We start from the raw sequence: 27176 nt of genomic DNA, 5'->3' as shown, positions 1-27176 counted from the left end.
AAGAAGAAGAAGAAGAAGAAGAAGAAGAAGAAGAAGAAGAAGAAGAAGAAGAAGGAAAGAAAGAAAGATTCTAAATAATCTGTGCTTAAGTGGGAAAACTATGCTGTCTGCATTCAGAACTGGATGTGGTACATAATAATGTGGAAGAAAACATTGTTTTAGAGTATAAAAGAGTGGTAGATTACACTGGGATCTTAGGACTTGGATCTGACAGGTCTTTATATCTGGGTGGGGTCTGAGGCGAGGCTAGTTCATGGTATAAGTTGTTACCACAGGAAGAAGTGACTGTTGCTTTAGGAAAATAGCATGACGACCAAGGCATTATGGTTAAAAAAAAAAGTTTTAAAATGACTCATAACTTATTTCTAGCTTTAACACAGGGGGCAGTGGAAAGGTGACCAAAATTAGGTATGCTCTCTGTTGGAATCAGAGTAATACATGATTCTTTATCTAATTTATAGAATTGGAAACTTAACCCAGAGAATTGAAATGTTTTTTTTTGCAAGCTTATTTAGCTAGAAAATAGCCAATCTTCTAATGCCCACCTGAGCTCAACCTACTCTGCTATTTTAGAAAGCTCAGATAGGCTAATCTGGCGTTGATGAAGAGAAAACAGGCTTGCACGCTGATAGAGTATCTCAGGTGCAAATAATAACAGATGCTTAACGAGTGATCAGGAGACATACATGGGGTATACTGCAAAGGTAAGAGTATGAGATAGAGTTTTCTCAGAGGACACTGTGTGAGGAAATAGGATTAGTTTAGGTATGGTGAATGTCATCTTTGAAATTATCAAGTGATCATCCCCAAATTATTATCTTGTTAAATTTAACACTTTCCACACACTATAGCATACATGAGAGCATGGAAATAGAGAGTAAATATTATACTTTATTGGTATTGCCACTTTACTTTAAGCAGCTATTTTTACATGCTAGCATTTAACATTTTTGACATTATCCATAAAGAGAATTTGGAAATGAGTAGGATCTTTGGTAACAGACCCTAATAAGACTCAGAAAATAATTTTCTGAGTGATCTGGAAGCAAAGTGGTGTTAAATATTTTACTCATTAAGACCTCATGATTAACATCTATTTTAAATGAGAAAACAACATTAGAGGATTAAGTTTGCAAACTTAAATTATTAAGAAAATGATAGCAGTTAAAATTTAAAATGCCTTTAAAGCATGCTGCTATTTGCTTGGGAATTTTGGCTTTGTTTTATTTTGTTTGAGATATTTCTGTAGCCAAAGTTGGTTTTAAACTAGTAACAATCCTTCTGTCTTAGCCTCTCATGTGCTGGGATTATAAACATGAGCCATCACAGCCAGCTTACTTTGGATTTTTATAATAAGAGTAGGCCGTTAATAGTAGATTGTTATACACTATTAATCTCCTTTTATAGATCTGTGATTGCTGATTGACATGTGAGAATCAATGTCAGTTGATGACTTTTTTTTTTAAGGGCATATTTGGAATCTGAAGTTGCTATATCAGAGGAATTGGTTCAGAAATACAGTAATTCTGCTCTTGGTCATGTGAACAGCACAATAAAAGAACTGAGGCGCCTCTTCTTAGTTGATGATTTAGTTGATTCCCTGAAGGTAAGTTTATTTTACTTTTCACTTACATATACCAGAAAGATTGACAATATAAAATTCTATTTTTCTTTATTCAAATAAGTCATGAAGATGAAATGAAATCATATCAATGGATTTGTGTGAACTATAGCTTGGTACTTTTCTCCTTAAGGGAATACTTTAAGAAAGAAAAATTGAGAAAAAAATTCTGTTTTTGATTGTGGATTTAAAAACCCAAAGCTCAAGAAAAGTGGGTTGATTACATCTTCAGATGTAAGTGCATGCCGCGTCGTGTCAGCATGCAGAGCGAACCTGAGTGGGCCTCAGGATCTGCTTTGCCGCACCGTGTCGGCATGCAGCGCGAAGCTGAGTGGGCCTCAGGATCTGCTTTGGCAGAAGAGTAAGATAGAACTCCTAATTTGAAATTTTTTTAAAGGTGCTATGAGCTTTTGACTGGAATTGCTTTGATTTCTAGTTAATAAAATGGAAACATTTTAATTTCTAGAAAACAAATTGGCATTTTATAATAGACAAACTGTAGCTTTGACAAAACAGTTTTTAAAGAAACATTTGCAAACAGTTTATCTAATACACTATCGGCTCTCTTAGGTGTCCTCAGTTTATTGAATGGTAGATTCTAGGTCACATTATCACTTACATTTGAAACCTTTATAAATACTTGAGTCACTCTTACAAACACATGACAACTCCCTTTCTCCATGTCCCACTCCCTTTAAATTCCCTTTCTTCCCTTTCCCTTGAGAATGAGGGAAGACTTTCTTTTAGTTGTCATCAAAGAAATATCAAATTCCAGGGCTCTGCAGTCAGCACCTGAGATGTACTGACCACATGAATGTACCTGGTTTATTTATTCCTGGTAGTTGACTTGGGCAAATAAAAATAGAATATGTTGTTACGAGTTTCTTTCTAACTTCCTGTCTGCTAGTTTCCTTTGTTTTGCTCCTCTGAAATAAAATTTAAGATTTTTTTTAATCCTAGACAAGATTTCAAGTATCTGTAAAATAATCAATAATCCATTTTCCCATTTTATGGGCCAAGTTAGTCACTGTTGAAATAATTCTTGATCCATTGCGAATGTAGCATAGACATTCAATACTGTCAACATTTTAGGCCTATTTATTCACTTTTAAAACATTGGGTCTTGAGATGGGCAGTAGTGGTATAGGCAGAGGAAAGTAGATCTCTGAGTTTGTCTAGGGTGAGTTCCAGGACAGCCAGAGATGTACAGAGAAACCCTGTCTTGAAAAACTAAAAAATCCCAGCAAAACCAAACAAAAAAACAAGAAAACATTAGGTCATTGGATCTTACACTGCTCAGCTTTGCCCAGGCTGGCTCTGAGCACCACAGAGTAGGGTACAGGTACGGATCAACAGGTGCTGTGACAGAGATGTTTCTTACTTGGCTAAAGATTAGTTAAGGTTTTTGTGATTAATCTCTATAAGGATCTTTGGTGAGGACTCTTGTTCTAAAAAGCAGTTTTCAGTCATGGCTGCACATTGGAGTCAAGTGAGGAGGTATATTTTATATAAATTTATCTGGGAAAGTGAGGGATCTGGAGTTTCCATTCCCTGAAGCTCTGATTTAGTTTACCTGAGAACATTGAAGATGACTGTTTTAGAAAGCATTGGCTATAAAACCCTGTTTGTCCTACCTCCAGTTTTTTTTTCTTTCTTTTTAAATGTATATCATACCTGTTGGGGGTCATCTTTAGGGCCCCTAGAGAAGAGCTTGAAGCTTTAATGGAAAGTTCCTATCTTGTAAGCCAGGAATGTGCACATGAACCCTCCCCTCATCCCCTGATGTGTTTGTGTGTGGAGGGGACACGTTCTTGGACTTTTAGGAGGCTGAGACTGGGAACCACTTGAAGCCAGATTGACACTGTCATCTCCACAAAGGTGGGATCCTGCCCTTTGAAACATCAAATCTAAAAATTTCATTTAATAGGGACTAAGACTGGACAGTTTTAGTGGGTTCTTATGTATGCTTGTGGCAAGGCTTTGGGTGGTACTTTATATGATAGTAGACCTGTGATTTCAGTGAAAAATTGTTGTAGCTGAAGTTGCCTGATATACAATTATGTTTTAGGATATGATTTTTTTTTTCTTTTTACTGATTTTTTGTTCACATCGTATACCCCAATTCCACTGATTTCCTTGCCCCTTAGTATCTGCCCTCTGGCCTTGCAAACTTCTTGCAAACTTCCTTCCAAAATAAAATTAAAAAAAAAAACAGAAAACAAAAAAACAAAGCTTAGAAAACATCTCATTGTGGAAACCATAACATGCCCCACAGTATACTGTTTTGTCCATACATATCTTTGCTTGCAAATGCTCATTGCAGTAAGTCATTGCAGCTTTGGATCTGCAGAACCAGCTTTGTCAAGTGCTCCATCAGGTCATTGATGAGGTAAATTTTGGAGTGGACCAACTCAGAACCCTAGTTCTAGGCCTGAGTAGTGTCTGAGCTGGTCAGTTGGCTAGGTCCGCTCTCCAGCACCTGCACTAACAGGGCAAGCTCTTCAGCACTATCCCAGCTAGCTCACCCAGTGTTAAAACTGGTGAGGAGCGCAGCCAGCACTCCTGCTCTTCTGACCCTGGGGTCAGCTCTTCTGACTACTGTAGATTGTGAGGAGTTGGAGGGTATCACTCCAGCGCCCAAGGCAGGCAAGTGGTGGGATCAGCTTTTCAGCACTCAAGCCCTCAGGTAGGCTCACTCACAGCCAGCTACCAGGGCCAGCTCTACTTTGCTTACCTAGTGAGGCACAGAGCCTCAGGATGCAATCTTAAATCTGCCTGGGCAAAGGGTCTTACATTCTAAAAATAGCTGATGCTATTTTATACTCTTATACTCTTGGAGAAAAGGCAAACAAGACATTGGCCTTGCCCTCTTCCAATGTTTATTACATATTCATACACTTGGCTTCTTGTAGTCTCAGTGCTCTCAGTAGAAAACATGACAGACAAGCTTGTTCTCTTCAGTCACTGGCCATAGCTGAGAAATTCTTTTTGGAGATCTACACCCAGGCATAACCTTGATTTGTGACTTTGATGAAGAAACAATTTTCAGGGTGAGGTGATCGTAAGTATAGTTTATTAAAATTAAGGCAAAATGACCAGAGAGGAGTAGTAGTTAAGCTTGTTCCTCTTCCAGAGCTCCAGAGTATGGGCTTCTAGCACCCATATTGAACGGGTCACAGCTGCCTGGAACTGCAGCTCCACAGTGCCTCTTTTGGCCTCTATGGGCACATGATACATGTGGCACGCACACACTGATAAATCTTTAAATCTTAAAAATAAAATGAAATAAAATGCGCTCAAGGAAAAATTAAGCATTCTGAAGAACATATGTTGGCTTCTCAAGGGACAATTACATCTCTCAAAGTTGCCAAGAAAAGACTTCCTTCAATCTTGTGTTTTCATGTATATGCATGATCTTTCAAGGCTGGAATTAGTTTACCACCACACCTAGCCAAACCCTGGAGCTCTGAGGACTCTCATTAGGTGAGAGTAGCTTCCTGCTCTCAGTCTTTGTTGTGGAGACTTCCTATCTGAAATCCTCAGCCCCTCCCTTGTGGTGATGTCACCTAGAGGGGGTTGGGTCCTGGACCTCTGGCCTAGCCCTTGGCTGTGTCTACTCTGCCCTCAATTGCTATCCTAAACTTGCTTGTGTGTGGTCTCTGGGCTTCCAGCCTAATAGAGGGAAGCTGGTCCTCTCCTTGACAAAGGGGAAAGTTCATACTTAACCTTTCACTCTCTCTTCCCCGGCCATTGTCAGAGAGACTGTTCATGTTTCTAAGTTCATTTACTTTTCTATTGAAACTAGTTGGTAGAAAAAAATTCACAGCCTGGGATCTAAGAATGGTGGCTTTCATTTTTTAAAAGTTGCAAAATAGCAATAAATAAACAAAAAATAATATGAGAGACCCTGGGGGGGCATTAACCCTAAAATGTTTATTATGTGGTTTTGTGGAAAATTTTCAATTCTAGCTTTAGTTAATGGAGGAGCTTACTAGCTTTACTCTTCAGCACTGCTGTTTCTTATATCTAAATAATCACTATAGGGATTGGAAAGATGGCTCAGTGGTTAAGAGCTCTTGCAGAGGATCTGAATTCAATTCCCAGGACCCCTGTGGCAACTAACAACTGTCTAACTCCATTTCCAGGGAACCCAACACCCTCCATGGGCACTAAGCATACATGGAAGCAAAACACTCATGCACATAATTTAAGGTCACCAGAGATGCAGTATCCTGGCACTGTGTTTGTCACCTCCTAAGTAGGCCACAGCAGTTGCCAGATACAGAGCAGCTTTGCATTAAAAAGTGTAGCAGTGCGGGAGTTCTCCTCTTTGAAAAGGGGGAAAGGATTTATTACTTGTAGGAGTGAAGGAAAGCTGGCAGTTAAAGTGCACTGGAAATGTCTCTGGGTACACTTCATTTGCACCATGAAGTGTAAGGAGAAGACAGGAAAGGATACATCTGTATAAATGTATTATTATTAATGTATTAATATAGAACTCTGCCCCTGAAGGTGCCCAGCTTTTTTTGTGGCTACCGAAAGTGCTGACTGAATGTTGAATACAGTTTAGACTAGCTTTGTGCTTCTCTTGAACATGTCAGTGAGCTGTATGATATCACAAGTTTTAGAAATGAACTTGTCAAACTATTCAAGAGTGTGTGTGTATATATATTATATATTGTATTATATATATTATATATATGCAATATACAATGTATATTATATAAATGTATTACTCATATTTCACATATATTAGTTCTCAAAATGAAACCATTGTTTTAGAAGTAGAGCCTTTCTTTACTACATTTGCTTTCTTTATCACATTTGCTCTTTTGTTTTGTTTTGTTTTGTTTTTAAATCTCAAAATGAGCCAAATTATTAAGGTACACTTTAATTTATTATATTCTCTGGGCCCTGGAGGAAACAGTGAAACCTATATTGTTGTAGTTGGATACCAGGCAACTTAGTAAACCTTTCTGGCTTCAGTTGCTGTGTGCTGTGGTTATGAATAGACAAAGTTAAGAGGAAGCGTTTGTCATGTCCAGCACCTAATATTTGGTAAATAATGCCAGTTAAAGGAATAGTGATCAATTACACTGATTAATGTGTACATCAATTACATTAAATAATAGTATGGAAGTTTGATATGTCCTCCCTGGGTTAATTGTAACCCTTGTGTGTCACACACACTGAGCAGTGAAATGCTTTTGATCACTGAAACTCTTTGCTCCATTGCCTATCACATAACTGTTATTTTGATGTTTGATTACTCAGTTTGTGTATTTTTCTAGCATCTTTAGCATGTTAGTTAATTTCATGGTACTTTCTTTTCTCCCATTGTTGAAAAGCTAGGCCATGACTAGAGCTAGAGGGGCAGCGTGTCCTTCCCATGCTCTCTGTTTTGAGAGAAGCAGTTCTGCTCTATCATGCCTTCTAAGGAAAGTGAATCAAGTCCCATTTTTGGTCAAGTTAGGTTTCTGAAGTAAGACAACAAAGACAGACTTTACTTAGTTTTCAAGGTCTGTGCCTGTTAGACTGGCATTTAAATGTATACTTTTCGGGAGAAAGTTTAATTTTGCTTATCATGGGCTCTTGTTTGATTACAGTTTGCAGTGTTGATGTGGGTGTTTACTTACGTTGGTGCCTTGTTCAATGGTTTGACACTACTGATTTTAGGTAAGTCTACAAAAAGATTGAAAAGCATTTAGAGACATTTTTGTAGAGAATATCTTCATTGGAAGAAAAAATATAAATGTGAGCTTCAGAGGTCTTTAACTAGCTGATACTAATACTGTTTTATTGAAATGCTCCTAAAGACTACTCCAGCTAACAGCTGGAGTACCTGATGGTACAATCCTGAGTTTAAATTGGAGTAGCTGTATTTTATAAAGTTTCTGAGATGTGATTTGAAGCTAAGCATGGTTCCTCAGCACATGCAGGAGAACGTGAGCATTTGTGTAGGCGTTAAGAACACGGCCTGGTTACCTGGATTACTGTTGGCTTGATAGTTTGATGTTCACTCCTAGAATGGTACCAGCCTTTTTTTTTCTTTAATCTATTTTTAAAGCTGTGTGTTTACTTTTTCAGCTCTGATCTCACTCTTCAGTATTCCTGTTATTTATGAACGGCATCAGGTAATTTCTTAACTGTGGAGACTGCAGGATATAGAGCTCACTCTTTTGTAAGTCCTTTATAAAGGACTTACAAAAGAGCTAGTCTTAAGGCTTTAATTTGTTGGTATGTAATACTGGTTGATATTCTTTGGCAATGTTCATTTTGTAATGCTCGTATCTCTTCTCAGGCGCAGATAGATCATTATCTAGGACTTGCAAACAAGAGCGTTAAGGATGCCATGGCCAAGTAAGTATGCCCTGCGCCTTCTTACCAAGGGTGAGGCCACGATCCTGGGGTGGCCTTCCAAGGCCAGCATTCACTCTTTATAATGCTTTTTTAAAACATTAGGCAAAGGTGGAAAAATTAGTTTGTATTTTGGTAGCTTTACAATTCTCTAAATAATATACAACATAGTGTTTTTTTAAAGAAGTGGGAAACAAAACAAACAAAAAAATTGACATTTTTCTTTTCATTTGTAGAATCCAAGCAAAAATCCCTGGATTGAAGCGCAAAGCAGAATGAAAAGGCCCCAAACAGTAGACGTCCATCTTTAAAGGGGGCACTCACTTGATTGTGGGGGTGGGAGGGTCAGGGGTAAGCCCTTGGTGGCCGTGCGGTTTCAGCTCTTTATTTTTAGCAGTGCACTGTTTAAGGAAAAATTACCTGTCTTGACTTCCCGTGTTTATCACCTTAAGTATTGTAAGCTGCTGTGTATGGATCTCATTGTAGTCATACCTGTTTTCCCCGGTGAGGCACTGGTGAATAAAGGACGCTGGGAAAGCTGTGTATTATATTCTGTTGCAGGTAGTCTGGCTGTATTTGGAAAGTTGCAAAGAAGGTAGATCTGGGGGAGGGAAAAACCCTTTTCACAGTGTACTGTGTTTGGTCAGTGTAAAATTGATACAGATTTCTCTGAAATGAAATGTTTAGGTGAGCATACTACTAAAGCAGAGTGGAAAAATCTGTCTTTATGGTATGTTCTAGGTGTATTGTGAATTTACTGTTATATTGCCAATATAAGTAAATATAGACATAATCTATATATAGTGTTTCACAAAGCTTAGATCTTTAACCTTGCAGCTGCCCCACAGTGCTTGATCTCTGAGTCATGGGCTATACAGTGTAGTCCCAAGCACATAAACTAGGAAGAGAATGTATTTGTAGGAGCGTTACCACCTGTTTTCAAGAAAACAGAACTCCAATATAAACGTCATTTCAAAGACTTACTGTATGTATAGTTAATTTTGTCACAGACTCTGATTCTATGGACTGAATTTAATGCTTCCAAATGTTTGCAGTTACCAAACATTGTTATGCAAGAAATCATAAAATGAAGACTTACACCATTGTGGTTTAAGCCGTATTGAATTATCTGTGGAATGCATTGTGAACTGTAAAAGCAAAGTATCAATAAAGCTTATAGACTTACGTTTGTGTTTAGTGTTTTAGTTTCATGAATGCCCAACAAAAACATGGTGGTAGAGGCTTAGCGAGTGGACACATGGTAACATGCTTTTAGAAAGGTTTTAGCCGGGCGGTGGTGGCGCACGCCTTTAATCCTAGCACTTGGGAGGTGGAGGCAGGCGGATTTCCGAGTTCGAGGCCAGCCTGGTCTACAGAGTGAGTACCAGGACAGCCGGGGCTACAGAGAGAAACCCTGTCTCGAAAAAACCAAAAAAAAAAAAAAAAAAAAAAAAAAAAAAAAGGTTTTAGTTCATGAAACAGCTTAAGAACAGAGGATATATTTACATAGTGAGATTTATTTGACCCATAACAAAAGTTTTACTTTTGTATTTTGAAAATAAACTCATGCACCAATATTTTAACAGAATACAGTGCAAGATTTATGAATATACATAAAATTACACCATATAAATTTTACAAATAAGACTTTCAAAGTCTTTATAACAGACACTATTGCTCTTCAAATATATACGTACATAAATCATTGATTAGTCAGTTTTCATCCACATGGTTAATGTAAGATCTGAATGAATGAAAAGTCAGTAGTACAAGATAGGCAGACACAGTTATCACTCAGCATAACCAGATACAGAAAACAGAATCAGGGCTGCATAGGGCTCTACTGAGGACCCAGCAACCTGCTAGTGGGTTAATGTAAGGCATTAATAAATTGGCGTATAAAATAGCTTAATGTGTAATCTAATTCTTTTAGAATGCTGAAGCACTTCTGTGGTAAATGTTAATCTATTCTTTAACTGAAAATGCTCATTTCAGCCTTTTTCTAAGACGGCAACTTCAGATAGCTAGGAACTCAAGGTCTAGAATTTTATAGTGCACACACTGGAAGAACTCCAACTCCCACCAGCTTTCTTCCAGTGAGTGCCCTGTGTAACAGAACTGAGTTACTTTTGGCTAATAGTCTTCAAGTCACATTCTGTCCTACAACTGACTGGAGAAACTCAAATACTCCTTATAGTGGGGAATATGTTCGAAAGGATTTTTTTGTTGTTAAGATTTATTTATTTTATGTATATGAGTACATTGTAGCTGTCTTTAGACATACCAGAGGAGAGCATTGGATCCCATTACAGGTGGTTGTAAGCCACCATGTGATTGCTGGGAATTGAACTCAGAACCTCTGGAAGAGCAGTCAGTGCTCTTAACTGCTGAGTTATCTCTCTAGCCCTCAAGAGGTTTTTAAAAATCTGAATTTACCCTGCATTAGTCATCTGAAATGAACAGAGCCAAGCCAGCCCTACCCAAGGGGGGTGTAAATTAAACAGCAAGACAGCTTAGCTCACTTATTACATTGGAGCTTTCCCCTCTTTAGAGTTTAGGTGTTGTAGAAGCTGTTTTATTTGAGGGATGATAGGTTACATTGAGGATCTGACACTAACATAAAATCCATGCTACTTCCTGTGGAATTGGACTCTCTTTGCTGCTCACCTTATAACTGCTTTCCCAGAGCAGGACATAGTGATGAATCTGCTAATCCCATAGCCCTCCTCGGTTTTGAAAATTTAGCACCATGTGAAGGAAGGAGACAATGTGGGAGGTGAGGGAGCAGCCCACACAACTGGGGACTTTGAAGGCACTTAATGGATATAAAACTGCAAATGAAACTTTAAAAAGTTAACATTTTTAAACTTGTTTATACATGGCTCATTTGGTTTTGAAAGCTAAATGTGGCAAACAGGGTACTTCTGCACTTAAGTGCTTCAACTCACTTGGTGTCCCATGAACATTCTTGAAATACATAGAGACAGAATAGCAAAACACCTGTGTAAAAGTCTTAATGCAAATTAAAAGCTACATATTGGTTAGGGCAATTGAGGATGTAAATTTTATCTGTGGGTTACATCATCCCAATTTTGTTATTAGTGTAGTTATAATAAGTATAGGTTTTAGTCTCCAGAACAGAAGCAGACAGTCTTAGTATTGTAGGAATTTACCTTCCTTCTTAGCATCACTAACTTACAAAGTTCAGATTGTGAGAGTCCTACAACATCACTAGTGTTCAGAGCTTGTGTGTCCCATAGCAGTTGGCATCGAGGAGGTGCCCCTGCACTGCCTGCGAGTAGCTCGGGGGAAGCAGCCATAGTGCACGAGGTTCCAGTGTTTACAGACATCGCCACACAAATACACTGAAAGGCAAACAAGACAGTTTTACTTGTGGTCAGATACTATAATGCTGCCCAGTGCTCCCGTCTGAAAAGTAAATCCAATGGCACCCACTGTAGTCTACTCTCCTTCCCATTCACCATTTTTGCTTTTTTTTAAAGGTTGTTTTTTTGGGACAGGGTTTTACTATGTAGTCTAAGGATTATAGATGTGAGCCACCATGTCTGGTTTACTGTTCTTTTTTAGAGTTCTTTGATGTGTGTCTCCTTAGACTCCTTTTGCTGCTTTGAGCATTTGTGCAGAATGAAGTCACTGGGGAATTTTGGCAGCCCAACTTCACACTGTCTGTCCTGTTACTATTGAAGAGGGTTTATCAGTGTGTTTGAATGAAGCCTTTTTTACATGTTATATACCATGTCCTCAGGCCTTATGTTTTTAAGTTACTTTTAGGTCTTGTCTGTAAACAGAAGTCACCTTGTATTTCCTGTACCAGGCTGGCCAGTTAATTTAGGTCTCTTCTTTCCAGCTTGTTCTGTTTGGCTGGTACTGTTTTGAATGAGTAAGTACTACCCCAAGCAATTATCCTGAAATGGCTAGCATAGTGAGTGAGCTGGAGGTGGCTCAACTGGCAGGCCATCACAGTGCAGTGCATTCTTTATAGGTGCCTCTCTTACAATTTGACTAAGACCACTAAAAACATAAACGTTTATTTTTAATGGTTTAAAATTAATTTTGTGCCTGTACATGTACATGTGCAAGCTCAATTTTCAGGGTAGGTTCTCTCCACTCAGGCCATCAGGCTTGCTAGTCCTGTTTTTCTTTTTCAGCTACCCCTGAGTTTTTATTAAACAAAACCAATATTTGGTCATGTAATAAAACCTTTAAATATGTTGAAATTGAATTATAGAATGACCTGCTCCTGTCCTCTCCCTATGCTAGGAAACCCTCTCCTACCTTAGAAGGAGGCTGCAGACCTGTGGGTCAGGTTGGAAGGGTTCCTTCCGTCTAAAACAGTGGCTTCCAAACCATGCTTCATGCCCAATAACCTGCCTTGGCTCTTTGTCCAGATAGCTCATTGGACTCGGGCTATGGACTGGCCCTAAACCTCAGCATCTCCCATTCCTTATGGCAACTCATTTGCCCCCATTGTTTCTTAGTGTCACTGAAGGCTCAGTGTTATTAGCATCTCTGAACTTAAGATGTTATTAGCATCATTAAGCTAGGCTGGCAATTCTCAAGGACACATGGATGAAGGTTGATTTAACCTGATTCTCAGTGATTGTTTCTACTGAAGTCAGTCATTCTAGATTTCTTACCCCTTGGCCCCTCACCCCAGCAATGTTCAGAATAGCTTTCATATAACCTGAGCTCAGCCAATCCCAGGATAGCCCTAGAGGGGACACAGGCCTGTCAATTTGTTGAGAACCCCAACAACAGAATATACTAGGAAGTTTTTGTTTTTCTCCTAAAAACTCGTGAAATTTCCTTTTTGTTGTTCCCGATTAGACCCTTCCTGTGTCCCTGGCAGAGCCTGGCCCACGGTACACCCCAACTAAGCATAACCAGCTGGAGGAGCCAACCAAATTAATCCGGTACAACCTGCAGTCGTCTCCTCCGGTGCTGACCACATACTTGTCATCGTAAGAGAAACGAATGTTCGTCACATGAGCAGAGTGACCAAAGTAACGTTTATGCTTGGCCTGTGAGGAAAAGCAAACGCAGCAGCTGAGCACATGTTGATTCCAGTAACTTGTTGGGTTATTGATCCACCAGCTGCCCCACTCCCAGAAAGCCCCAATGCTCTGTCTGCAAGGCCTTGATGCTGTGGCTTTGTAGTTCCCCTCCCTCTTAAGGCTGCAGACTTTCTCCCCTGACACCCAGGCTCAAGTCTCAACAGTAAGAACTGCAATTTCCAGGTGCATCTGTCAGCTACACTTTAACTGATTTCCCTGCCTGATTTCTTCCCCAACTTTGTGGCCATTTGTCTATCCACAGAGGCAAGCCAAAGCCCCACAGGGCTGGATCCATGATAACTGATGGTCATCTATATGACTGTATAGGAAGGAGTATGGCCGGAGACAGCTCAGGGGTTACTCGGGAAGACTTACAAATTTTTCTGTGCATGGAAAATCAAAGAGCTTCACCAGCCCAAAGTCATCCCCTGTGACAATGTTCAAGCCAGCATGGGTCACACATGCACAGTTAACATCAGCCTTGTCTGCATTTCGTGGCCATATTCCAATGACTTCATCTCCGAGAACACTGTTCCAAGAGAAAAGGGTGTTAGGAAGATGGGACACAATTTCCTAGGGTTGTTGTCCCCTCCTAGGTTAAGAAGTAGATAGGAATTGTATGTGGTTTGGTCATGTGACTCCTCTCATGAAACAGCCACGCCCTGCTCTGCATTTTCACCACCTGGCATTGCCCTTCACCAGCTCCCTCCAGAAAGAAAACTTTGATTTTTTTTCCTTCCTTATAGTTCTACTGAATATGTATGTTGGCAAGGACAGAGTTCCTGTACTTCCTAATTTTCAGGTTATTAGAAGCCTCATTATTGCTGGGCTTGGCAAAACATTTGAACTCTCTGAATGCGGCTTGGAGTTGGTATGAATGATTAAACAAAAAGAAAGCACTGATCACATAAAGTCCTCCCCTAAGCCAGTGTCCAGCAGCTTTGCATCCTCCCCCGCTGAGAAAAGACAGTTTCATCTCAGCTCTTCCTATCCTGGCCATCACAAACCCAGAGGCAGAGCTGGGGCCTCTTCCTCAAGAAGAGTTCTCTTCATTTACCTTGTCCAGGAAGCCCAGGTGATCTTCTCAACCACCATGGCTTCAGTGACTTGCTTCCCCAGGGGAACCTCATGGACTTGGCGCTTATAGGCCCCTGTTGACACCTGCAAGAGGAGAGGAACTGAGTCCATCTGCTTCTTCTGTCCCACAGACTCTCTTGGCTGTCTTCCCCAACACTAACTGCCCCAGTTATGCTTCTCTTTAAACCTAAATTCAGCTCCTGGCTACAAAGCCAGTGAACAGTCCCTTTCCCCACAGCCCATGCTAAATTTCATGGGGTGGGTGTCTTCTACTTCCCCAACCCCTGCCACCATACACACACAACAATCCATGCTAAAATCCATCTCTACCCCCACCACAAGGGACGATGAACATGTCAAGTGTCCTCTTGGAGTCCCCCAAAGGAAATTGGGCCACTGTTTTCACATTAAAGGACATTTGCCAGCACCTCACATCCTAGGTCCTTTCCCTCCCCATGGTGATGATGTCTCCACCTACATCACCAGGGTTTTCCTTGAGTTCATGGAAAGAGCCTACATCTTTCCAACCTCAGGGTTTCAATGCAGATGTCTTGGAACAGAAATCCTGCCCTTTTGTTAACTCCCTCCTACACAGCAGACATTGCTCAGCCTAAAGAACGCTTATTTAGAAAGGAGGCAGGTCTAAGTTGAGTGCCTCTTCAGGTGTTGCCTGACACGCTACACCGCCTTTTCCCCACACAAGCATGGCCTGTCTATCAGTCCTTGCCTTCATGGAAATGTGATAAGCTCCAGAAGAGATGAACATATTGTATCCAGAAGCCTGCCTAGCCGATGCTTTGTTTGATAAATTTGAAAAATGCATATAAGCACTCCTCTTTCCAGGCTCACAGACGCTGGATGCTGAAGTAACTTTTGTTTTTAGCCATAAGTCCCAAGCATAGGACCCCTTGATCTTGCCTCTCCGCCGTGCTGAGACCCAGTCGTGAGCTCACCAGCCCACTGTGGTATGCAGCAGCCATACTGCCCAACAGAATTTGGAGACTAAGTGATAGCAAGCGTAGTACAGCCCTAAAGAACTAGAAATTCGGAAGTTTTCTAAAAATGATTGTGTATCAGTCCACAGGTGCATGTGTGTACATGCATGCCGATGTCTGCTGTGGTGCTTGCCAGAGGAGGTCTCTCCTTCCATCATGTGGGTCAGGGGGAGGGGTTGAACTTGGTTAGCAGCACCTGCTGCACCATCTCCTCAGCCAGAAATAAGGAAATTTTGATGATGAACTGGTGAAAGTAGGCTAAAGGTGACTAGGGATATGCTCCCTGGTATTCATGTTTTGTTTTTGTTTCTTACTAAAGGATGGGTACACACACACACACACACACACACACACACTATTACTTTCTTAATTATCCAAGCCTCTGTCTCTACGTTTATAAAATAGGGACAGTACTTGGAAGTTGCCTGTGATGGGTGAATTAGCATGGTGCCCAGGACCCAGTAAGCACTTACTGTGGAAACAATGTTTTTTCTTGGTTGCCCCTGAGACAAGTTAACCAGGAACATACCTGAATGTATTTGCTGTCTGCAGAAAAGTCCATCTGAATAACAAAGCTTGGGATGTCTTTGCAGTAGCCGATGCGGTTCAGACTTGTGCCCTGAGTAAGGTCATAGAAGTCAACTGTGTGCTCAGAAGAACCCACAGCTAAGAATCTGTTGTCTGGACTGATTCTAGAGGGGGAAATCACAAAGTAAGGTTCATGAGGAGGCAGACCTGGACACATAAAGATGGGCTAGCTCTGTCCCAAGCCCAAAGACTTATGCCTAGCTTCTCTGCAGTTTCTATGAAATTAAACAATTTTTCTGAATCTAATACCACAGGAAAAAATGGTGTTATGCAGTCTTTGGTAGAATTACAAGTATTTTTATCATCATGTCTAAAAAGAGTGTGTGGGAGGTACCCTTGATTAGTTGGCTGTGGAAGCAACCCTTTCAACTCAGTTCCCCCCAGCTCTGACTCCCCACCATCACCAGAAGGACCCAGGTAAGGAGCGCTTACGCTTCTGGCTCAGACCACCCACTATGTACCTGATATCTTCTTTCTTTTTTGGTACCTGATATCTTGGATGGCAGATTTCCTGTCTCGTTTTTTCCCCCAAACTTTCAGGCTGTTCACCAGCAAGATGACAAACTCTCCATTCTTCATGCCAATGGCCACCATCTCCCCATCAGGGCTATAGGCTGCACACCTGGCCGCATGGCCCAGGTTCACCTTGTTTAACAGTTTCTACATGAAGACACAGAGAATCATGTAAGCCCTCACCACCTGGGCTGATCTCTAGGGGAAGTCATCAGGACAGGGAAATCAGACTACTTCAGCTGCCACTGAAAGCCACCAATGCCATCTCATAGTAGAGCTACTTGGGGGATATAGCACCTTTTAGGACAGGGTTGGGTAAACGTTGCCTGTCATAACTTTTACATTGAGCACTGTAGGACCTGTGCTCTAATTACCAGCTTTGTCATGCCAAGTGTGGACAGTAGGTAACAAATGTGGCTTTGCCTATTGAAACAGGCAGCTGGCCAGACATAGGCCTTAGGCTTTGCCAGCCTCTTGCTGAAGGAAAAGAATGTGACCTTCGGCATACTAGCCAGATCTTGACCGGACTCTCACTTTCTAGTTGGGTACGTGTGTATACATTATTGCCATTACCAGAACAGAAAGGATACTGATAGCAGTGTTGGAAGATTTTTGTTAAGTATTTAACATACAAGAAACATCCATTATACAGTGGGTTTTCAGTGAGTAGAAGCTGTTTTTAGTAAACATAATAGCTTTAGAACTAAACTGTAACACGCGCATGTGTTTGCATGGCTGTTCTTTGACCATTACACTAAAAATGTGACCAAAACATTTCCTAGCCATTTTGAAACAGAATTTGGTGTTTATTTTGTGCTGGATAAGGTTCAGTGACCTTTTTTTTTGATATTTTACATTTTCACCCCAGATGAGCTTTAAAGTTGCTTTCCCAACTTTCCTGGGATCTGATGGGAACATCTGACATTCTCGAACATTTGTATCCCTCTCCCTCTCCCCTTGTTCTTCCATAAAAAGATAATAATTCTCAGTTTGATTATTCCAGAATTATCAACATCTGGGGCTCAGTAGAGTGCTTGCCTGACATGCATGAAGCCCTTGGTTCGATCCCCAGCACTGCATTACCAGTGCTGGAGAAGAAGAGGCAAGAAGAGTCAGAAGGTTCCATGTCTCCCTTTATTTCATATTGAGCTCAAGGCCAGCCTGGCTATAAGAGACCCCTTCATAATACAAGTCTATCTAGACAGATGAACGGCTGAAAGGGCAGATGGCATGTGTGAGGGACTTTTATTAGTAGGCTTTTTAACTTAATGCTGAACCAACCTACCCCCATCTCTGGCTTGTCCGAGCCCCTCTCTGCTCCTCCTGCTATGAGCCTGGCAGTAGGCTCCTTACCTTGTCAGCTAGGTCCCAGATCCTTGCTGTGCCGTCATTGCTGGCTGAGATGAACATGTCCTTGGAGGGGTGTGTGGCTAGGCCCCAGATCTCCCCCTCCATGTGTCCATCAATCAGGATGTTTGAAGCAGCGCTTTTTTCCCCAACTTCAATTATTTCACCATCTTTGGTTCCTACTAAGATTTTTCCCTGTTACAGTAAAATACCATTAGAAAAAGAGCTGTATGGGTCCAGTCATCTGAGGTCCCCAGAATGATCCAGTTCGCGGGATACAAAGGAGAGGTGGGTACCAGGGGCAGGAGGGGAAGGGAGAGCTGATGTTCAATAGTCAAATATTGTCTTATTAAAACATTTGAAGGTGACAGTGGTGGTGGTTGCACCAGAGTGTTTAATGGCAATGACTTGTACACAATGTGATTAAAATGCTAAGTTTTATGTGTTTTGCCACAGTTCAAAAATAACTTAAAAAGCACTGCTAGTGAAACTACCGCGCTGTTACTAAATCAGGACATGCTGAGGCGACTTGCTAAGGACTGAATGTCTGTCGGTAAGAACCCTCCCTTCTCACTTTGCCTTTTCTAGCAGCTGCCTTGGGTAGGAGCTTGAGCAGAGTCCTCCATCACCCTCTTGACGAACCTCCCACGGACTGTAAGCTCCCTCCTGACTGACTTAATTCCTCCCAGGGCCATATCAGGTGACCTTGGCTGGTAAGGAAGTGGGTCTTAGACATTAACCTTGTGTACCCAGTGTAGCTTGCAAACATTATTGCATCCTGGCAACTACAACTGATCCTGGTAATTGTCATTATATTCTGTTTCTAATAAAGGTATAGAAAGTCTGATTGCACTCAATAGACTGTGGCCCCTCTACATGGCCTGACTTAACTCCTTTCAGCTGTATCCAGCAGCCGTGGGTCAGTAACCATGGCTGCTTACAGGTATTGTTCAGCTTATGAGAACAGTGATTGAAGTGACCATGGCTAACATTTCCTAAATGACTTCCTGTCAGGTAGACAGAAAGACACCCTCATCTACGATACACAAAGCCCTCTCGACTGACCTACGTGCTGGACACACACAGGTTCAGAGACACACCTGGCCTTCCTGGAGGAGTAGGTTCACTTGGCTATGACTGACTTATGAGCTATAGTATAATCTACACAGACTATAGAATGAGCAGACACATACTAGCAAAGTGACTGGGAAAAAAGCAAGCCTGCTGGGATCCCCATCTCCTTCCTCAGCTCAGCCCTAAGGAGTGGCTCCCACAGGGTCAGCCATACTGACCTTGCCACGGCACACCGAGCGCACACATTCCACCAGCTGCCCTGTTTCCAGCTGGAAGGCCCGACAGCGCTTCATCTCCTGGTCCCACAACTTTACAGCGCCTCCTTCCTTAGTTCTAAAAAAAAAAAAAAAAAAAAAAAGGCATGAAGAGGTTTAGCCATTGCCTCAAGACTTCCCTTCTCAGCACCCTCTTTACCAGCCCTGATCTCATGACTACCTGGGCCCAGCAGATTTTCTAAACTGCCTTCAAATGCATAATATGAAGGAAAGCAAATGCCCTCTTGGAAAGACCTTGGGCTCTCCTGCAGAGATGACAGACTGATCTAATACAGAAAAGAGAGGGATACCACAATTGGCAGAGCTTTCTGTCATTTTGCCCCAAGAGAGTAACAAACAAGTCCCCAAGAGGGACCTTTGCTTACGGCCGCTCTTTTCCGCCAGTCACAATAAGCCCGTCTCGGAGGGTGGTGTACATTGTAAAAACAGGACCTGTGTGAGCCTTGGCCACCAGCCGAATGAGGAAGTGCTCCTTCCACACATAGACATCTCCATTGATGGCACCGGTAAAAGTAAGGTTGTTCTGAAAACAAAGGAACATGCTGAAAACTAGGAATACACTGAAGGGTTCTTTCTCAGACACTGGCTTTTTTTTTTTTTTTTTTGGTTTGAGATTAATCTTCATTATTTTTAATTATGCATGTATGTGTGTGTGTGTGTGTCCAGGCACATAAGTATAGGTACCTGTAGAGGCCAGAGGCATTGGATGCCATGGAACCAGTTATGGGCAGTCAGTCAAAATATACCGGAGTGGGTGCTGGGAATTGAACTAAGGTCCTCTGGATGAGCAATAAATGCTCTTAGCCACTGAATGATCTCTCCAGCCAGACTGGCTCCTTTGCTGAGAGGATCAGCCAAGCATTATCAGTCTGATCCAAATTAAGCCAAACAGATTTGCAGGGAACCATGGAGCATGAGACAGTCATCTGGCTTTGTAATTTACTTGCTAATTGGTTTGGGCACTTTTGTATCTCTATTGTGTGAAACTATGCCATGTCAGCATGAGACAGACCACCACAGGCCAGGGGAAGGGCCAACTCCAACCAGAGAGGAAACCTGCCTAGGAAGTGGACACATCAGACTTAAAACATCAGGAGCTACCTTATATGTGCCAGAAGTTTCTACTGGGGTATTTGTAGAGGAGGGGGGGACAGGAAGAAAAAGGACCACTCCTTGAGGGTGGAAATTATTCCTAGCATCTGCAGGGGTTGCCTAAGCAGTGTCTACTCTGGTGTCAGCTGCCCTGGGTGGTGACCATACCCCTTCATGGTTGCTCACTGTCAGTTTGGACGATTGAAAATCATCATGAAAACCATGTCTCCATGTGTCTGTATTTCTAGAAAGGACTACGTAAATGGAAGACCGCCCTGGACGTGGATGGCAAGATCCCGCTTTCTGGGGTGTCAGACTGAATGAGGAGAGAATGAGCTGAGCACAAGAGTTTGTTTTTCTGCTTCCTGACTGTGGACATCACATGCTCATGCTGTGTCATAATGTCTCTCCTGTCATGATGCTCTGATCTTAACACACCAGCCACAATGGACCCTCCGTTGGCTAAGTTGCTTTTCGTAGCCCTTCTGTCACAGCAATGAGAAAACTAACTAATATTTTTTGACTCAACATTTTGAGAACAACAATAACAACAACAAAGTGTAAAATGTAGTTAATTAAGGGACTTGCCTTTACAAGAACGAGGTCCTGAGTTCAATCCCCAGAACCTAAATTTTAAAAACCCTGGTGTGGTATGTGGTTGTATGTCAGTGCTAGGAACTGGAGGCAGGGAGATAGATCCCTGAGGGTCATTGGCCAGCCATCCTAGCCTAACTAACACACTTCAGGTTCAGTGGCAGACTGTCTCGATGGAGCGAACACCACCCATGATTGCCCTTTGGTAGCTACACTCGCACATATCCACCAGCACACTGACAAACGTGTGCACACATCAAGATCAATTCACCTACTGATGCTAAGGACAGGGAACACTGATTACTAGAAGTCACTGAATCGACAGTGTAGAAGTGGCTTTCTTGTTGATTTTAGCTTATTGGCCAGTCCCTTCCCCACCATCCCATGCCCATGCCTAAGGGACTCAGGACCCTTTTTGAGGAAGTATCTGCTGGAACTCACAGCACCAAAAGCCACGGACAGCATCGTCTGCATCTTGGCGGCTTCCAGGGACCCGATGACCCCTTTCTTGTACAGCAGAGCACTTCCTGCTAGAGTCCAGAACTTCATATGTTTGACTCCAACAGATACAAATTGTGTGTCTGAGTCAGGGCGAAATTCCACCACAAATATTCGTTCCAGGTGACCCCCTCGGCTAGCAACCTTGGTACCTGTGTGGGTGACAGAGTCCAATGATGCCAGTCCTTTTTCTGTTCATGGACCAGGGCAGGAAGTGACAGCCAAGGCTGGCCTTCCATTCACTCTGAATAAAGTCAATGTTCCTTTAACTGCTTCCGCTCCCCCTCAGACATCCCAGGAGGGCCATCTATCAGTGGCTGGGTAATTCCCAGAGAAGTAGGTGCTACTAACAGAACTCCTGCCCACAAAGTCACAAGTAGAGTAGGAAATGACTGTAGTCAATGAGGCAGAAGCTTCTAGACAGGTAGAATTGCTCATACCCACATCTTCCTCATCCCAGATCTCTTCACCCCAGCCTGCCCCTCCCAACTCAGGGTCACTTGGGCTTAGACTCTTCAGACACCTTTTATTTCCTTCTTTCTGCCCGAGATTCCCTGCCTTTATTTTCTTTAACCTCAGCATTCCTTTTCAGTTTGTGGGATTTAGGTTTAAATTTTTAACTTTTTATATTTAGTTACTTGTTTTTCTTACTCCATAGTCTACATGTCTTCTGTGTCTCCCTGAGCCTTCATCTTGAATCTGAACTCCACTTGAAGAACAGCTTTTGAACATCTTAACCTCTCTGCTCTGCCCTCGGCTTCCTCGCCTGTAGTCGGTACAGCAATAGTACCTGCTAAGATGCAGTGAGAAGCTAGGAATCGATGAGGGGGACGTGCTTGGTCATGGTGACCATTCCATTGGTGACTAACTTTACTGTTCCTTTAGATCCTTCTAAAACCTCTGGGTTTCTATTCCTTTTGCCTGCTTTTAAAGACTCTCTTTTTTATTCTTTTAAACCCTTTAGGTTTGCATTTTTATTTTAAACTTGTTGCTTTTTCTTCAAGGCTCTTTCCACATGCTGTCAATGTTTCAGTTCCAATTTCTTCTCCCCCCTCTCTATTATTTATCCAGATTTTTTTCTTCTCATCTTCTGTTCATTTGTTTTTCATGATGGCTCTCCAGGAGAGCAGAAGTTGTGTTGGTAGTGGATTTTGAATGAAGTTGGCCCACCCTTTAGCTTCAGATATTCCACAAAGGATGCCTCTTCTAGGGGAGGCTGTGTCAGGAGAGCCCCTCTACTTCACATGATTACCAAAACACTTACAGCAACTGAAACATCACAGTAGTAACAGATACCTCACTACCTGAGGCTTGAAAAACCTACGGGCTCCAAAGATAACATAAACTAAGTTTGAAAGCAAACAACAGATAAGAAGAAAAGTATTTGCTACTCTTATAAGAGTCAGGATTAACATTAATGATCTATAAAAAACAACACATCATTGCTTCCAGGGGAAACATCTTTCACTAGGCAGATTATAGAAGCAGCAGTGTAAGTGGTCAATAAGAGATTCAAAGAGATTCAAAGAGGATCAGCCTCACCAACTATGGAGGAAACACAAAATTAAGTATTTTATTACTCACACATGTGATCTCCAAAATGACCCACTAGCAACTCAGGAATGCACACTATGCTCCTTACTGATAACACAAATGTATATATGTGCTCCCCCAATATGTTCTATTTATAGGAAGGCAGGACTTGAAGGGAAAAATACAGCACACTAGAGAAGGAAAGAGAAGCCATGTCCGTTCAGCTGTGAAGAGATAGTAACTGGTTAGAGCTTTTCTGTGTAGACTGACAAACACAAGGAGACCATCCTCCAAGCTTCTTCCCTCCTGGGAGATCATCAAAAGGACTGACTTTTCTAGTCCTCACTCCCCTGGGAGGCCAGAAGAGCCTCAGATAAGAGTCTAGAACTAAGGCTAGTGCAGGCCTCGTGAGCTAGAGGGACAAGCAGGGGAGGCAAAAAGGGAGCATGAGCTTGAAGACAGGGGGCTGGGGAGGGGCCATGGCCTCACTCTTCTCTCAGGAATTGGAGCTAGAGTCAGCAGCCTGAGCAAAAAGGCACCTGGAACAGAACTCTGCTCCAGAGAGAGAGGACTTTATGAAAAGAACTAACAGTGGACAGGCTTCTGGGGAAGTGATTGGAGATACTCATGTAAATGGAAGGAAGCCTGCCAGGAAAGAAGTGCAGGACTTCTGTGAGTTGGTCCGGGAAGCTGGGTAAAAGATGTTCCTAGCCCTTCCAACTCTAAGATGCTTCGAGGCTGTAAGGTAAGAAACTCCCTTGCTCATCAGCACTGGTTGATTCACTGACTACCTGGTATCACAGCAATCAATCTGCATCCCAGAGAGATGGGCTGTGGGGGCACTTGAACACAATGAACTGTCAACAAGAAGATGGTGGCATGTGGGTCAGGCTGGCTTCCAGGGCAGTGTAAGGAGACTTGCCCTTAACGTTTGTCAGCCACTGGCCTCTCTTAAGTCAGGCTCAAGAAAGATGGCATCTTTTCGCAAGATGTATACATCTGTTTAAAGCCCTTCTTCCCAGCCCTTCCACAAGAAGATGAGGAGATAATGGGATTCTCGAGTCCCAGATTGGAGACGTGCAACCTCGCTACTTGCCTGCTCAGTGTGTCCCAGATATCAGCTGCAGACAGACCTCATTATTGCCCTTACTAATTGGATCTGCTTTTGCCAAGGCCGATCTGAGGATATACACTGAAAATTGCATATTTTTAATTGTAAGACAATTACAAATTTAGTAGCAGCTGGTGTGTGTGTGTGTGTGTGTGTGTGTGTATGTTGGGGATAAATAAGAAAAAAATTCATTAATTATACTGTAAACCAGTGGTTCTCAACCTTTCTAATGCTGTGACCCTTTAATACAGTTCTTCATGTTGTGGTGACCCTAACCATAAAATTATCTTTGTTGCTACTTCCTAACTATAATTTTGCTACTTTATGAATCTAATGTAAATATTTATGTTTTCTGTCGGTCTTGGATGACCTCAGTGAAAGGTCATTTGACCCTAAAGGCATCTTGAGGTAAATCCTCATTTCAGAAGCATTAATGCATAAAAGTACCTGACCGGCTAAAATTTGCTTTCAGTGACTATGGTCATTTTAGTTCTAATAAGGCAGCCAGTGTAAAGCAGTTGGAGCAGAATCCAGAGGCCACCAGAAAGAGCACCGAGGATGGTGTCTGATGCAGAGGGACAGTGTTAGCACTCTCCCAGCACGCCCACAGGCCCCTCACTAGCCACCACAGTTTCCTGAGCTGCCTCTCACTGGCCATGGACGGCTGGGGGTGGGGAGCGGGAGTAGAGTGGGTCTGAGAGCAGCTCATCAAAGCTTGTGCTCGCCTCGAAGCAGTACCGTGAGGGAGGGTTGGGAAAGGCAGTCTGGAGCTCCATCCCAGCTCAGTCTACAGGGGAGCCCTGTAGGAGCAGTGCGAAGCCCAGCAGGTTACCTTCTTGCCATCTCCAGACGGTGATGGTGTGCTCTGGATCCACGCCCACGGACACCAAGAGCTTCCCGGTTGCACTGAAGTTGATGTAATTCACCCCCTTGGTGTGGAAGCACCGCAGCATGGAAAGGGTGTGTTTGGTCATCGCATCCCAGACATGAATTGAAGGTGTTGTCCCTGAGTATGGGAGGCACGACAGAGACGGTGGCACCTCAGTGTTTGTGTTCCATTAGAGGCCTTTCCTCAGACAGTTACAGTGAGGGTGGCATAAGAGACATCTAGTCTGACCTGGCCAAAGAAAGACACTGAGGAACTTGCTGCTGAGGGCAGAGCATATGGACATTTATGTCTGACATGCTTGCAGAGGGTTTTATTCAGAGGAAACTGGTGAGGATGGATGCGCATCTGTAGCACATTCAGATGTAACCCAGCAAATGATACATGGACATACATGATCTTGCTGTGTGGATGGGAACTGTCCCAGCTGGGACAGCCTTACCTGTGCTCTCTGCGGTGTCACCTGCAATGGTGGACAATGACAATGAAGAAGCATCAAGGGAAACAATAGCAAAGTAAGTCTTGTTCCTATCAGTGCAGCTCTCAGCCCCAGCCCAGCAGACTCCAAATGAAGCATTAAAATGAACATGGCTTTGATGAAAGCAAGCAAGAGACTCTTTTGTAAGGACTTTCTTTGACAAGACAAAGTAAAAACAAAAGCAAATGACTCCACAAATGTGCCAGTTTACATTTGTGGCAGGCAGTTTCTCAGGGCAGGGAGCCGGCACACATGCTGCCAAGCATCCTTGCCAAGCATAATTGTCAGGCTTTACGACATGGGGCTCACTTACACCTAGGGGTCCAGTCTGCAAGAAAGAGACCCATCTATTTGTTTAATTACCAGGCTTGGGTCTGATTTGACGGTCCCTCAGAAACACTGGTCACTATATGTATCAACACTGTGACTCTTTTTTTTTTGGTTTTTCGAGACAGGGTTTCTCTGTGTAGCCCTGGCTGTCCTGGAACTCACTCTGTAGACCAGACTGGCCTACTCAGAAATCCTCCTGCCTCTGCCTCCCAAGTGTTAGGATTAAAGGTATGAGCCACCAGTATCTGGCACAGGTGTTATATTTTAAAACTCAAAAAAAAAAAAAAAAAAAAAAAAAAAAAAAAAAAAAAAAGAAAGAAAAAAAAAATCAACTGAGACATTAGCAATAAAGGGTCTAAATTGCTCATCTCCTGAAAGTGCTGATAGACCTGTAGTCTTGTACAGCCACAAGAACAGCAAGGAGCCAGCAGGAGCCCTACCTACCTATCTGGCTGGTAGCCACCACATTTCTGTACTTTGGGTGCTGATTCACTGTGAGGCAGAGGATGTCATCGGTGTGCTCCAGGTAGAAGCTCTGGCTGCCTAGAAAAGAAGAACCATGGGATGTGAGTAGGGAGATCCAAGGGCTCTCTGTAGCTATCACAAAACTGAACTGGGAAATCTGGATATGCCTTCTAAAAGATTATGCTTTTAGAAATGCCAAACTATGATTTTCAGAATTATCATCTTTCAGAATAACCTTGGAGCTGTGGGGGACTGTTTAAAAAAAATTCACATGCTCTGATGTAGGTTCGGAGGGACAAAAGCTAGTGACCACAATCTGCCTTAGCATTTCCCACTGCCTGTGTGGGTCCAGCACACAGACCAAGTACAAAGCCTTCCAGAGACAAAGGGATGAACTTCATCCCTCTCCCCCTTGGCACAAGATCATTTTCTCAACATCTGCCCCTGCTGTGAAAGAGGGGCAGGGATGTTGAAAAAGAAAATGATGCTGAGGTGATGCTGTACTGGGCAAAGTGGCTCTAGGAGAACTGCATACAGAGTCCCTGTAGCAGGAATCTATCCACCTAGGTGCCTGAATGGCGCAGGTCAAAGCTTTATCCTAAAGTTAACACAGTTCACATGACATGGAAAGAATATTTTACCATCTATTGCAGTGTGTTTCCAGACTTCCTAAAGGCCTTTTAAAACTTACTCAAATGCCCAAGTGGCAGTGTTGATAATAAAGGGGATAGTGCTATTAAAACCATGACATGTGCCTAAAAAAATTGAGAAAACATAAAAAACCTCAAAGCCTTCCTACCCAAAAGGGAGGAAAATCAAATTGACTCAGTGACTGTACTCAAATCGATCCATGAATTACACAGACTCAACAAGGAACATGAGCTATGAAGCTGGTAAGATATAGGGCTGACATATCTGATCTGGTGGTGAGGATATGGATGTGGGTCTGTTACACACTCTCTGAAATGTTTCCTTTTAAAGATTTATTTCCTGGTTGAAATCATGGAAGAGGGTGCTGAGTACTTCTATTAATGACATTATTTCTGTGAATATTGCTCCAGAGTCAAAACAAGCTGGGCCCTGTGGCACACACTGCCAACACCTGGGAGATGGAAACAGGAGCATCCCCACTCTGAGAGATGGAAGTTGGCTCCATTTGCTTTACTCTCAGCCTCATTTCTGTTTCTACCCTGGCTTCTCCCCACTCTCTTCCCTCTCCCTACAGAGAGGCTGGTAGGAGCACAGGTAGCTCTGGCCAGTGTGTACA

The 27176-nt window shown here is 42.5% G+C and overlaps 2 protein-coding genes across 8 annotated transcripts in view; one reads left to right on the top strand and one right to left on the bottom strand.

Moving 5' to 3' along the window:
- Positions 1 to 9164, top strand: part of Rtn4 (reticulon 4) — a 61060-nt gene extending 51896 nt beyond the window's left edge. For all 3 annotated transcript variants that reach the window (XM_031342359.1, XM_031342360.1, XM_031342361.1), the window contains 5 exons: positions 1468 to 1606; positions 7228 to 7297; positions 7709 to 7755; positions 7923 to 7981; positions 8215 to 9164. In XM_031342359.1, coding sequence (XP_031198219.1) covers positions 1468 to 1606; positions 7228 to 7297; positions 7709 to 7755; positions 7923 to 7981; positions 8215 to 8257 — 358 coding nt within the window. In that variant the 3' untranslated portion in view covers positions 8258 to 9164. The remainder of the gene's footprint in view (positions 1 to 1467; positions 1607 to 7227; positions 7298 to 7708; positions 7756 to 7922; positions 7982 to 8214) is intronic.
- Positions 9165 to 10316: 1152 nt separating this feature from the next.
- The window catches only part of Eml6 (EMAP like 6), a 289180-nt gene continuing 272320 nt past the window's right edge, over positions 10317 to 27176 (bottom strand). For 3 of the 5 annotated variants that reach the window (XM_031337169.1, XM_031337170.1, XM_031337173.1), the window contains 13 exons: positions 25889 to 25987; positions 25079 to 25099; positions 24583 to 24756; positions 21050 to 21258; positions 19288 to 19445; positions 18866 to 18980; positions 17580 to 17768; positions 16201 to 16373; positions 15655 to 15817; positions 14111 to 14214; positions 13429 to 13582; positions 12920 to 13020; positions 10317 to 11343 (listed from right to left, as the gene is read on the bottom strand). In XM_031337169.1, the coding sequence (XP_031193029.1) occupies positions 11319 to 11343; positions 12920 to 13020; positions 13429 to 13582; positions 14111 to 14214; positions 15655 to 15817; positions 16201 to 16373; positions 17580 to 17768; positions 18866 to 18980; positions 19288 to 19445; positions 21050 to 21258; positions 24583 to 24756; positions 25079 to 25099; positions 25889 to 25987 (1685 nt within the window). In that variant the 3' untranslated portion in view covers positions 10317 to 11318. The remainder of the gene's footprint in view (positions 11344 to 12919; positions 13021 to 13428; positions 13583 to 14110; positions 14215 to 15654; positions 15818 to 16200; positions 16374 to 17579; positions 17769 to 18865; positions 18981 to 19287; positions 19446 to 21049; positions 21259 to 24582; positions 24757 to 25078; positions 25100 to 25888; positions 25988 to 27176) is intronic. The other 2 variants (XM_031337171.1, XM_031337172.1) reach the window with 1 other exon arrangement.

The sequence above is a fragment of the Mastomys coucha genome, unplaced genomic scaffold, assembly GCF_008632895.1.
Source record: "Mastomys coucha isolate ucsf_1 unplaced genomic scaffold, UCSF_Mcou_1 pScaffold22, whole genome shotgun sequence".
Lineage (NCBI taxonomy): Eukaryota > Metazoa > Chordata > Mammalia > Rodentia > Muridae > Mastomys > Mastomys coucha.
Note: the sequence above shows the minus strand (reverse complement) of the source record. Positions and strands in the feature narration are given on the sequence as shown.